Source organism: Danio rerio, chromosome 14 (genome assembly GCF_052040795.2).
Source record: "Danio rerio strain M-AB ecotype USA chromosome 14, GRCz13ab, whole genome shotgun sequence".
Lineage (NCBI taxonomy): Eukaryota > Metazoa > Chordata > Actinopteri > Cypriniformes > Danionidae > Danio > Danio rerio.
This window is the reverse complement of record NC_141034.1, coordinates 9306265-9319752: the sequence shown is the minus strand read 5'-3', so window position 1 is coordinate 9319752 and position 13488 is coordinate 9306265. Positions and strand designations below refer to the sequence as shown.

Here is a 13488-nt window from a genome sequence, read left to right as displayed (position 1 = left end):
AATAACATCAATATTACATATCAACACATAAACAAACACCAAAACTGATTATCATCAAAATGATTAGTACCAAATATAAAAATATACACATATACACAAGGTGGGCCATTTATATACATACACCTTAATAAAATGGGAATGGTTGGTGATATTAACGTCCTGTTTGTTGCACATTAGTATATGTGAGGGGGCAAACTTTTTAAGATGGGTCGTGACCATGGTGGCCATTTTGAAGTTGGCCAACTTGGATCCAACTTTTGTTTTTTCAAAAGGAAAAGGGTCATTTGACACATCGAACTTATTAGGAATTTCACAAGAAAAACGTGTGTGCTTGGTTTAAACGTATCTTTATTCTTTCATGAGTTATTTACAAGTTAATGTCCACTTAAAAAATGTGTTTAATCTGCTGCCCATTGTGTTGGATTGTCAATGCAACCCTCTTCTCCCACTCTTCTCACACTGATAGCAATACCGCTGTAGAAATGCCAGCACAGGCTTCCAGTATCCGTAGTTTCAGGTGCTGCACATCTTGTATCTTCACACCATAGACAATTGCCTTCAGATGACCCCAAAGATAGTAATCTAAGGGGGTCAGATCAGGAGACCTTGGAGGCCATTCAACTGGCCCACGACGACCAATCCAATTTTTTAGAAAACTTTTCATCTAGGAATGCTCGGACCTTACACCCATAATGTGGTGGTGCACCATCTTGCTAGAAACACTCAGGGAACGTGCCAGCTTCAGTGCATAAAAAGGGATACACATAATCATATAGCCATTTCAAATATCCAGTGGCCTTAAGCTTTCCATAGATGAAGAATGGCCCCACTATCTTTGCTGTCTATGGTGTGAAGATACAAGAAGTAACTACGGATACTGGAAGCCTGTGCTGGCATTTCTCCTGCGGTGTTGCTATCAGTGTGTGAAGAGTGGGAGAAGAAGGTTGCATTGACAATCCAACACAATAGACAGCACATTAAACACATTTTATAAATGCTCATAAATTTGTAAATAACTCATGAAAGAATAAAGTTAAGTTAAAACCAAGCACACCATTGCTTTTCTTGTGAAATTCCCAATAAGTTCGATGTGTCCTATTGAAAAAAAAAAAGTTGGATCCAAGATGGCCACCTTAAAAATGGCCATCATGGTCACCACCCATCTTGAAAAGTTTGCCCCCTCACAAATACTAATGTGCCACAAACAGGACGTTAATATCACCAACCACTCCCATTTTATTAAAGGGTCACGAAACACCAAAACACATTTTGTGAGCTGTTGACAGTCGTATATGTGTCCCACACTGCTATAAACACTATTAGGACACCTATATTTCACTAAAAAGGGTAAATTGGTTGTTTTTGCGTTATTTTAAGCAAATTCGTACTTCCTGTTTGAAACTAATTTTTGAAGCTGCGTCACGGTCATGACATAATAGCGTTGTATTCCACCGTGCAGACTGGGCGTCTGTGCCAGAGTGAGTCTTATTACGTCTTACAGTATGTTGCATTAATGCATGAGTAAGGCTTGGTTCAAACCAATCAGCGCGCTCTATTGTGCAACTTCATTAATATTCATTACTATCACCGTGTTTTCAGGACAGAGACGCCACGTTGTGTTGGCAAAACAAGCGTGAAGTGTTGCTTTTATAGTTTGCTGCAGTTAAGTTTCGTTTTCTGTTTCTCTCTGTGAGAGCTCAGTCTCACGTGTGGATTAACAGTGTACGCGACGCTCGACAACAATAACTTACGTGTCTAAGGAGGATTATTGTTTACCTGAGAGCTGTTCTCATCTGCAAACACTGAGATCTGGAATCGCTTGTAGTATTCTCTTCATAAAGACGCGGCTATAGTTGCTGGTGATTGTCCTGTCTCTACAGATTTGGTAAGTGAGTGACCAGTGCTCTTTGTTTATTCAGTTTGTTCGTATCGAACTAAGTTAACTATTGCACCGTAACATGTTAGGACCACAACCAAACTTTAACCTCGAGTAGGGTTTTTAACCGCATTTTGTGACCGGAATAACACACGCGGCTTTCTGACGCTACCTGCCGTGTGCATCTAAGTTTCTGGAAAATGCTGAGGTTTTTTTTTCTCTCATTCGCCGTGCGGTATCAAACATTGCATGAAAAATACACGCTTAGAGCAGATCCTCGAATCAAATATCGAGTTTGTTGCGAGGGGCATGAATGAATTCCCTGAATGAAAGAGCCAAACTGCAGTTAAAGTCCATCATTTAATAATTTGGCAAATAATTCCACTACAGATGTCCATGTAGGTTTAACACCATCACTTTCTCATGTGTGTGTATTTTGACTCTGAAACTCGCGCGCGCCCAAATAGACACTCCCACACCATCCCACTTTAGTTCCTCCGACACTCCCCCCTAAACAGAGCTGGACACGCCCACTTTTCTGACTTTTTTCAAAGTAGAGGTGTGAAAACACCCTGCTGAAACAAGGGGGTTTCATGGCCCTTTAAGGTGTATCCATATAAATGGCCCACCCTGTATATTATTTGAGATTCACTCCTATACAAAATCCCCCAATCAATACAAATAATCCTGTTAAACCATCTGGTGAAATTGTATTCACGCCGCAATATCCATCACAGAAATACAAAATATCGTATTGTCTGATTTTTCCAATACCGCACAGTCCTAATTCAGGTATACAGTTATTTGAAAACTAATTTGAAACTAATTGCCATGACTTTTCCAAAACTTTGTGGGTTTTTCTGTTTTTCCAAAACTTTTCCAGACCTGGAAAATGGCATGCAAAAATTCCATGACTTTTCCGGGTTTTCCTGGTTTGCAGGTTCGGATTTGCAAATCTATTCTTTAAAAACCCAGTTAAACACTTTTCCCATAGTAAATTATGACATTATAAAATTATCATTTACCTCAGCAGGTCCTTGCGAATTTCTCACATCAATTGTTATTTGGGTTTTAGACGACACTTTTTCGTCACTGTTGGTCAGATTTGAGTCATCTAATCCAGAGTGATAAGTCACATCTCTGACATCGCACTGGTGCATCATGGTCCTACAGCAGACAGAGCACAGACTGAAGGGTCTTGCATTAAAGGTCCTACATAAACATCGCTCATTCAGTGAATCTGTGTTTACCTTCCCAACCTCAAGAACAACATTCCCATAATTCACATTAAGTACCTAACATGACCTTTCAAATTATTTCAAACAATCACTATTTACTTTACTATGTCGCTTATAGCAATGGATGTTAATGGATGATACCTGGTTTGAGACTGTGTGTGCAGTTTGCTAGGACCGCAGGGGAGGAACAGCTCAAACTCTTTAAGCACAATAGAGGGTGAGTTGTTGCCCGCTGTTTCTTCCACAGTGGACAGCTTCCAGAGCTCCAGCTGTTCAGCCTGAGTCCTGTTTTGTTCAAAGAGGTCCAGGATTTGGTCCTGCAACTTCTGGATCTGAAGTAAATACAGAATATTCATGGAAAAAAAAAAAAGAATGAAATGAATATAAAAACAGAATGACAATTTCCCAATTAGTTAACCTTTGAGTTTAATGCTAATAATGATTTGTTTTTGTTTAATAGTAATCAATTATAAGAATTAATAATGGTGCAGCATTACTAAATTCATATGAAGGTTTTTCCATCTAGTTACATTTATGTCATCCTTAAATAAGAAGGATGACAAAAAATAGAAGAATTGCCATCGCTTCAGGGAAGTTTTATAGTTTCAGATATACATTGCACAGCATATTTGCGCACACCTCTCACAAATCTATTTTTGAATCGATATTTATTACTGGGTGCTATACAATATTATATTTGTGCACATACATTAGTTCAGTCGCAACTGAAGACAAATCTAGAGCTTCACAAAATAATACCCAAATAATTCACGATAATTGTCCAAAAATTAGTAAACCAAAATTTATGTTAAAAAATGTATTAAAAAATTAAAAGAAATTAAACAAAAAAACTTTAATAGTATTATCTTTCCATTTTTAAAGATGTTCAGTGACAAAAATATTATTTGAATAAATTTATTGATTGAATAAATTTTATTTGTTTTAAAAATTTAATTAAAAAACTTCAGATAGGAAAGCAGCATATTCTGTGCCACGAAATAGCTCCAGTTTAAGAAAGTGAAAACGAAAACGAGGCCCAGACCCTTGCGTGTGCTCTAGTAGCTTAACTAGTTATGGGCTGTATTACCAAAAAGATAATATTTTTAGTGTAAACAGAACGAAGCAAGTGCATCAATGCCCATTCTGGCCAATCACAGACATTTCCGTTGAGCTCCTGAACAGCCCATGCTGATATGCTCTCTCATTGGCTGCAGCTAGTCACTACATCCGACTGCAGGTGGGGTTGAGTCGGCCGACTGGTCTAGAATATTTAGCATGCTAGATAATGGATTTTCATCTACGAGGTGTCAGCAACGCATCAGCAAGCTTTTATGATGCGTTGTTCAGTAGTTCACACAAAGCCTGCCAGCCACCTCAGATGTTTCCCTGATCACAGTCTGATCTGTCAGAAAGCTTGTTAACTTCCAAATCGGGCTCAAATCAGGCTTAAAATCCTGTATTGTGAACTGGGCTTTGGCTTAAATGAAATTAGCTTGAAGCGGAAAAACATCCCATAAGTAAACTAGAGTGAATGATGTAGTGAACCCAGCATTAGACCCATTCAAAATGAACTGATTGGTTGAGACAAGTGATGACGTCTATTTTTTAGTTCTCTAAAATGTACCTGCTCCTGAAGAGACTGAACCTCCGCTTCAGAGTTTCCATGCTGAACGACCAATTTCTCTTTCCCTAATGGGGAGATGCTTTGCAATCCTTCATTTGAACTCAACAACGATTTGTTTTTAGAGTTCGCTAAATTTAAGGCACCATCTTGTTTAGCACCAGTGTCTTCACACAAGTGTTTCAGAGTTGATTTCAACTCTTGATTCTCTTGCTGAACATTCAGTAGCTTATCTTTTATCATGTCTCCCTGTAGAGCAAGCTCTGAATTCTGAGCCTTCATCACATTTAGCTCGAGTTGAGCTGCTTGTAATTCCTTTGTAACTCGTTCGAGCTCCTTGATATCATGAATTGAATGTTCTGGAATACTGTCATTTTGGCAGTTAACAACATTCAACTGTTCATCCTGCAAGACAGAACTTGATTTCTCTTCAGTTACATCAGAAATTATTGGTGCATCTGAAGCTGTGCTAGAATTTGAAGTGTCTACAGACTGTTGTTTAAAATGTTCAGTCGCTTGTAGCTTATCAGAAATCTCACTAGTGTTTGTTTGATCAATGTTCTGAATAACAGAGGCTTCAACAGGAAGCTGTACAGTATGTTCTGAGACCTTCTCCTTCAAAACCGGTGGTGTATCATCACTAAACATTTCATGGTCACTTATACTCGTGTTGCTGAAGACTGAATCACAGCTCAGTTCTCTTGAGATCTCTGTAGATAGTTCAGGAGGTGCAGAGAGATCATTCGTCCTGGTTTGTTTTTCTTCAAGAAAACAGATTTTCTCCTGGCATTTTTGCAGCTCCTCTGCCTGCTTCTGGAGAGCACACTCTTTATCCTCTAACTCGCTTAACAAGTTGTCAATGTGCTTGCTCTGGCTTTCGAAAGCTTGGGTGAGTTGCTTGGTCTGAGTGGTCACTTGCTTCTGTAGCTCCTCCAGCTTTCTTTGAGATACTTTTGCCTTCTCAGACTCTCTGTCTCGCGCAGCTCTCAAGCGTTCCACCTCCAAAACTAAAACCGTAGAGTTGTCCAAATCTGAAGCTTCTGTACTTAATGCTCGAGCCCTATTCATATCTGAAGGAGAGGTCTTCGGTTTAGTTTGTGCTTCAAGGTCCATAATCAGCTCAATTGTTTTAGCTTCATTGCGGACCATTGTGTTCTGAAGATTCACAGAAAACTCTTGAACTCCTGGAGAAGGAATCAAGTCTTTGTTTTCGGTAAGATCAGCTTTCTGATCAGTGTTTTGGTGGTGTTCTAGATGTAAATACGTGAGGGGAAGATTGTCTTTTGATATCTTCTCTTCCAAACCCGTAGACTTTCGAAGAATGTCCAGCTCTTCCTGAAGCTGTGCAATCTTTAGTCCTTCCTCTCTTCTGATCAGCTTCCTTTCCTCCAATCTCTCCTGCTCCCTCTCCTCCCGTTCCTGTGCAAGCTTTAGTTGAAGGTCTTGCAGTTCCTTTTTGATTCCCATCATTTCTTCTTCCATGATGGTCTCCTTTTGCTCCATTTCAGCCAAGGCCTTCTTCAGCTGTGAATCTTCTTCCTGGTCATTCACCTTCCTGTTCTCAGCTTCACTTTGCAGAGCATGAAGTGTTTCCTTTAATTTTGAGCTCTCCTTCTTCTCTTGTTCCAGCTGAGTTTCCAATTTCACCAGGCTATCCTTGAGCTCCAGAGCTTTGGCACGTTGCTGCTCTGTCTGGGTTGAGTGTTTGCGACTCAATTGCTTCAATTTGGTCCTGGCCTCAGTTTCTGCTCTCCTCTGGGTTTCAAGATCCTCAAGTCGCTTCTGAAGGTCATATTTCACATCTCTAAGCTCATCTTGAAGCTCTGCATTCTGCTTCTTCAGATCTTTCAGAGTTGTAGAGTCATATTTTTCTGTTTTACCTGATGTATTGTCTAACTTTAGGCTGCGACTGATGTCCGATTCACTTTTAGGCATCGTGCCCCTGGTTGAGTCGGACGTGAAGGAGTCCGTATCCACATCTTCAATACCCGTGTCTTGTTCCATCACTGAGGTGTCTAAATCAAACTCAGTCAGTTTCAGAGAGCCACTTGGAAGTGTTTGGACTCCTATACGCTTTTGGGATTTCTCCTCGGACTCAAATTTGTCAATGTGCTCTGAGTCGATGCCCTCTCCAGGCTCTCTACCGGAGGGATACTTCATTCTCTCCTCTTCCCTTGTTCTCCCTGTATTAGGGGCTCTTTTTCTCTGAGAGGAGTTGTTGAAAGGGGAAGAGCGGTCGTGATGGAGGGAAACACAGGGAGAGAAGGAGTCTCCAGCTGAGCTAAAGTTAGGGGCAGCAACAGGTGGAGGAGAAGCGGCCAGCTGAGCTGTAGAAAAGATATATAAAAAAATATAAGAATAATATAAGAAAAAAGGGTAAATGCTATTATTTGGCAAGTACAGCGCCAATAAAAAAAATCATCATACCCCTTTGAAATGATTACTTTATTTGTCATACAGCCTGAAATCAAATCACAATCCAAATAACTTTTCCAGCATTTAAAATGTTTTGTAGCCTTCTCCTAACCTGGGCCTTTTTAACTAATCTCGAAGGTCTTAAAAACAGAAGGGTGTAATGAGAGTAGAAGTATAGATTTTCACAGGTTATGATTATTTTCAATAGGATTTTCTTTAGGCAATTATAAGGCAAAAAGAAAAGTTCCTGTAACCCCTTTTAGTGGGGTAATAGCATTTGTAAAGCATACACTTATAACTGCATTTTTTCATTATAGTAGCAATAAGAATACAATTAAAGTTTGCAATATGCAGACCCCCAGTTTTTTGCGATTTTACAATCGCTGAATCCAATGCAAAAATCAACAAAAAGTCGCAAATGTTAACCCTTTTTAATTAATCGCAAATCAAATCATATGTTTTCAATGTAGCAGCGCGCTGATATAGCGGCTTTTATGCAGAGACATATTCCGCCTTCGATTTTTAAAGACGGAGATTGATGAACTAGATGAGCCTGTCCGACTGTCAGTGAACGGCAAATGAAAACGTGCCTTACCTCAAAACTCTGTGCATTATAAGAAAAAGACAACACAATATGCAGTCAGAAGTGTAGCATGCATTCATAACGTGTTTTTGAGCATCAACGCTACTTTGAATGGGTCCGATTTACTATACAATAAACGGCAACTGTGTTTCACGAAAGACAGAGTTAAGATGTCATTCTTTTATCCCACGTGGAAGTATGGTCAGAATGAATGAATGAATGACAGCATCTAAAAATGTCTGAGAGACGTCCCTTTTTGCCCAGTAGGTCTACCTTGTGTTTTATTTGCTAATTTAAGCTATTTTTATAAGATAAATATAATGTATAAAACTATACATTTATATTAGCCTACTTCATTAAACCTATACATCTGATAAGCTTTTGGACAATGGACAATGCACAGATATTGATATTTCACAATGTTTTTACACTACATTATTTGCATCTACCAAGCTTGGTTTACAATGTGTGCAATGTTTACATTGTTCTACTTGAATAAAATCTAAATCCTTAATATCAGAAATGACAACGGATTGTTAAGATTTAATTAATGTCAGTTTTAATGTTATTGATTAGTGCACTTACTTTACAGATTTCATTCATTCCATTTTCTTCTGCTTTTTCCCTGGTTTACCACAGCGGAATGAACCACCACTTACTTAACCGATTAATCTATTTTAAATTTCAGGTGGTTTGTGTAATGTGTTTTATGTTTGGTAAAATAATTTCTAATGGAATCCTAATTTTGAACTAATTACACTATCTTGTTCCATTAGGTGGATTTAAAGGGTTTTGCATAAAAAGCAGACGTGGATTTAGCTGGTTTTGATGCAAAAGAAAATTTACAATGTTAAAAAACAAAAAATTGTCTAAAGTGACATTTTGGGGGAAAAAAAGGTATTTTATTTACAAGCTAATAACACCATCTTCACCTATAAAACGAAACTTCTGGACCTTATCAGAGGAGCATGATAGAAAATGCTCATTTACAAGACAAGAGGTCTGATGGATTGAGGTTTTTGCATCTGAACTCTTCATATGTAAAGTGCTAGTTAATGCATTCATCTATATTGAACATGTATGGTCTTACGACTTATGTTCTACTGCTTTGGCTTTAAATAAACTATTTTATGATGAAACACTGTCAAAGTCTGGACAGAAGAGGGAGGCAGACACATGAGATTGTGTGTAAAAGGGGAAGGCCAACATATCCAAACACCGTTCTCTTTGCAGATGATATTCTTTACTAGCGTACCTTGCAGTTCTTTAATAAGCTTGAGCGCCTCAGCAAGCTCTTCAGTCAAGCGCTTCACTTCCTCCTGTAGCACTTTCTCCTGTTTTTTCATCTGCCCCAGAGAAACAGTGAGACTCTCACACTCCCTCAGCGCCTCCTACAGGACAAGATGAGCAGTGCATGCAAGATCAATGAAACTCCCATCAAACACAAAAAGCCATAAAACTACTTTATAGAACGGTATTGTAGCAACAAATTATTTTTAAGAGCAAAAATGCAGTAAGAATCCACAAAAGTGTTTAGGGTGAGGTATGCAAGAGAAAGACACAGCTAAATACACTAAATAAAAGTGTTTAAGTAGCAATCGTGATCTGCACGTTACAATACACTACACTTTGATTGCTTTGAACGTGGGTGTCAAAGCCAGTTCCTGGAAGAGCTCTGCACAGTTTAGTTCCAGCCCTAATGAAACACACCTGATCAAACTAATTGAGTCCTTCAGGCTTGTTTGAAACCTACAGGTAAGTGTGTTGGAGCAGGGTTGGAACTAAACTGTGCAGAGCTGCGGCCCTCCAGGAACTGGCTTTGACAGCACAAGGTGACGTCAAACAAATTGTTGATCCATTTAGGTGGAAGTGACAAACTGCAAGCTTTGGATGTTTATATCTTCTCGATGCAAATTTTGTCACTGTTTTTTAGCTTAAAGAAAGATAAACATACTGATACGAATATTTAACATACTTTATTTTGATCTCACAGGAACTTTAAACACCATAAAAGCTTTGAGAGATTATAATGCATGACTCAAAAATTACACGCACGCTGTTTAAAAATAGAGTGCTTAAACCCAAGCCCCGGTGCAAAACAGAAGTCATAAGGAGATAACGGTGCTATATCTGAGACAGCATTCAGCTGAGTCAGTAACGGTATTGTTGCACTGGGAGCTTCATCTGTGTGTGTGTGTTCAATGAATTGTTTGGTCAGTGTGTGAGCTAGCTATACACTTCTGTTTGGAAGGTTTATGTTAGTAATAAATATCTGTAATGTAAAGAAAAAAAAAGTTTTAAAAAATTATAATTATTTGAAAATAAATTTTATGGTTGAAAATGCATACAAGTTTTTAAAAAACAAATTCCGCATACTGGATTTATTTCTGAAGGATTATGTGAAACTGAAGATAGGAGTAATGATGCTAAAAATCTACATCGAGTCACAGGAATAAACTGCTTTCTAAGATAGTCAAATATAAAAATTCATATATTTGTAAAAATATTTCACACTATCACCATTTTAATGCGTTTTTGAATCAAATTGATGCAGCATTGGTGAGCATAAACACTTCTAGCAAAAACTTTTTAATGCTTGTGTATTTTCGGGGACACCCTCAATAAGGAAACAAATAAAACGGTTTATGCACCTTGTATATTGTAGGGTACATGACCTATAGTAACCATGTAAAGTTTAATTTAGTCTTTCAAGTGAAAAACTCCATTTAAATCGTAAGTGAATGTTGCATGCTATCACAAAGTGTGGCACCTGTTTGTTTCTCATTCTTTTGACTGGATTTTCTTTCTTTCTTTGATCATTATGTGCTTTATGACAGGTTAAAATGGCAGCAATACCCACATTTGGTTGGTGGTCAGTGCCAATCTGCCAGCCTCTCATAATTATAGGTAGCTCTGCCTTATCAAGCAGACACAGACAGGTGACCTGAATTGGACTTTGTCAATGCCATTCAATAACAACACTCTTGTTAAAGTTACCCAAGCATTTTTATTATATTTTGAAGCACTGAGGCATGTCTCTGAATGAACCTTGGTGTGTTTAGTCACACATACAGACACACAAAATGTGTCGTCCTTTTTTAAAAGCTGATTTTTAACAATCATGGCGAATGGTTCTGACAACAGTCAGGAATGATTCCAGTTCCATTTCCATACAAGCTTTTTGCATTTCCATTTGTGTACGTGAAGCATGATGTAACCAAACTCTTGTCAACTACATTAAGTGGAAATGTGCTATTAATTTATCATTTTTAGTTTTTGTTATTCAACAAAGTAAATATTCTCCCCCAAAAACAGACATATCGTCCATCGTCCATATCGCAATTTATACTACACCTGCATTAGCAAGACAACAAATGGCACATTTGTATTACATTCCAGAGAGCTCCGTAACAGGCCCCACCATGAAAAATGAAACCACATCCACAATGATCTGGAAAAATGGAACGTTTGAAGGTGCAATAGGTGACCTTCCACAATGCTAACAGCTTAGCATAAATCTCTGAATAACAGTCCCTCCCCTGCCGTCTAGACCCACGCCTCCTTAAATATGAGCACAGCAAAAGAACCCTCTCTCTGCACTATTATGTTTTTCGTTTTCTTTTTCATTCTTTTATAACCTATTTTAACTCATTTTAATTTGTTTTTATCTGTTTATAATACTTTTTATTGTCTGCATTTTATGTTCCTAAACTTGTCTTGTTTATTCCTGTTTATGTAAAGCACTTTGAATTGCCACTGTGTATAAAATGTGCTATATAAATAGACTTGCCTTGCCTTGCCTCGCATGTGTTAAAAGCGACTAGTGCTTGTCCGGCGGCGTGCAAACCAAACTGACATGCTATTTCAGAGCAAATATTTAGAGTTGCATGGTAAACTATACAGGGAGAGACTAGGCGGAATAGCGGTATTTACTTGTGTTTTGTTGTTAAACTAAATAAAATCTACATTATCGATGCTGTAAAATTCCCTTACGAAACTGAAAAAAGTCTTATCAATCTTTCATCTAAAGATTTTAGTGGCTGAACAACACTTCTGTGAAGATATAACCCATTTGATACAACAACATCCAACGTTACATCAGCTCTGCGTGAAGCTAAAGCAGTTTTAAAACAGAACATTACGTGTCTAAGAGAAATCCTTCAGCCATTGTGTCATCCTTTCTCCAGCGTGCAAATGTAACTCCAATATGGATTCAGGTTTTTAAAAAGTTTTGATTCAGCATGTTTTTACCGATCACGCGCGCGTGCTCTCTTGTGAACGTGCGGTGGTCGGCAGAGCTGCATACAAAAGGCTGCGCGGTTGTTCAAATCAGCATTTGCTGACAGACAGTTTGAGCTACTTATAAGCTATACATTATGAGAGATGTCGGTCCGACTCTGTTTATTTGGATGAACATTTTTTACTTTTATGCTTCACCCAAAGTATAAAAATACATACAAACACATTTAGATCATTTACTTTAATCATTACTGTTAGACTGTGAAGAGACTTTCAACCAGCACAACAAAAATGCTACAGAAGACAATCACCTACTGCACCTTTAAGCAAAGAGGAGAGGTCAGCCTGATAGAGGAAAAACAACCTAATTGTTGCAGTAGTCAATGATGAACAATCATTTAAGCTCCAGCCCTCAGTGACACAATCCTTCCAAAATCCTTCTGATATTGTTCTCAAGAAAACATTATCATTAAATGTTAAAAATAGATCTGATGATAAAAGAAATATTGGATGAACGTTGAAAAGAACAGCATTTATTTGAAACACAAATAAAGTTCTGAACTGATCTAAATGTGTTGACCGCAGTGCTGCACCAATATAACATCATTTTGGCCTTTCGTCCACACAACACTAGCATTGTCAGTGTTTAAACAATTTTTTTGGATAACCGATTACAAAGTGGAAAAATGTCAAAATGTCACCCCTTGTGCAACCATGTAGATAGGCAAAAAGCTACTTTTATTAGACTAGACTAGAAGAACCATGCATATAACAGCCAGCAACAACAACAATGACGGATTACAGAGTTGCTAAGTTTATTAGCACTATTACAAAAAAAAAACTTGCTAATGCTGTATAAACTAGACCAGTGTTTTTTTTTTTTTTAACCTGTGGCACATGGCCGTATTGCAGGCAGGCCACCAGTTGTTAAAAATAATGTAATGTAATGTGTATTTATATAGCGCATTTATTGTTTATGGCCGTACACCCAAAGCGCTTCACAATCATGAGGGGGAGTCTCTTTACACCACCAAAAGTGTGCAGCATCCACTTGGATGATGCGACGGCAGCCACAGGACAAGGGCGCCAGTGCGCTTACCACACACCAGCTATTAGTGGAGTGGAGAGACAGTGATAGAGCCAATTCGGTGAAAGAAGATGATTGGAAGGCCATGATCGTGAGGGCCGATAGAGGGACTTTGGCCAGGACACCGGGGTTACACCCCTGCTCTTTCACGAGAAGTGCCATGGGATTTTTAATGACCACAGAGAGTCAGGACCTCGGTTTAACGTCTCATCCGAAAGACGGCGCTCACTGACAGTGTAGTGTCCCCTTCACTATACTGGGGCATTAGGACTCACACAGAACACAGGTTGAGCGCCCCCTGCTGGCCTCACTAACACCTCTTCCAACAGCAACCTAGTGTTCCCTAGTGGTCTCCCATCCAGGTACTGACCAGGCTCAGCCCTGCTTAGATTCAGTGAGTAACCGGTCTTGGGCTGCAGAGTGATATGG

At 38.7% G+C, this 13488-nt stretch overlaps 1 protein-coding gene across 5 annotated transcripts in view; it reads right to left on the bottom strand.

Annotated features, from left to right (window-relative positions):
* Positions 1 to 13488, bottom strand: part of si:dkeyp-115e12.6 — a 61312-nt gene that overhangs the window by 5880 nt on the left and 41944 nt on the right. For all 5 annotated transcript variants that reach the window (XR_015507019.1, XM_087280996.1, XM_087280998.1 and 2 more), the window contains exons 11-14: positions 8989 to 9124; positions 4739 to 7062; positions 3256 to 3446; positions 2902 to 3043 (exon numbers count right to left, since the gene is read on the bottom strand). Coding sequence is in view for 4 of the 5 variants with exons in the window: in XM_087280996.1 (XP_087137122.1) it covers positions 2902 to 3043; positions 3256 to 3446; positions 4739 to 7062; positions 8989 to 9124 (2793 nt within the window). In the remaining variant the exon portion in view is untranslated. The remainder of the gene's footprint in view (positions 1 to 2901; positions 3044 to 3255; positions 3447 to 4738; positions 7063 to 8988; positions 9125 to 13488) is intronic.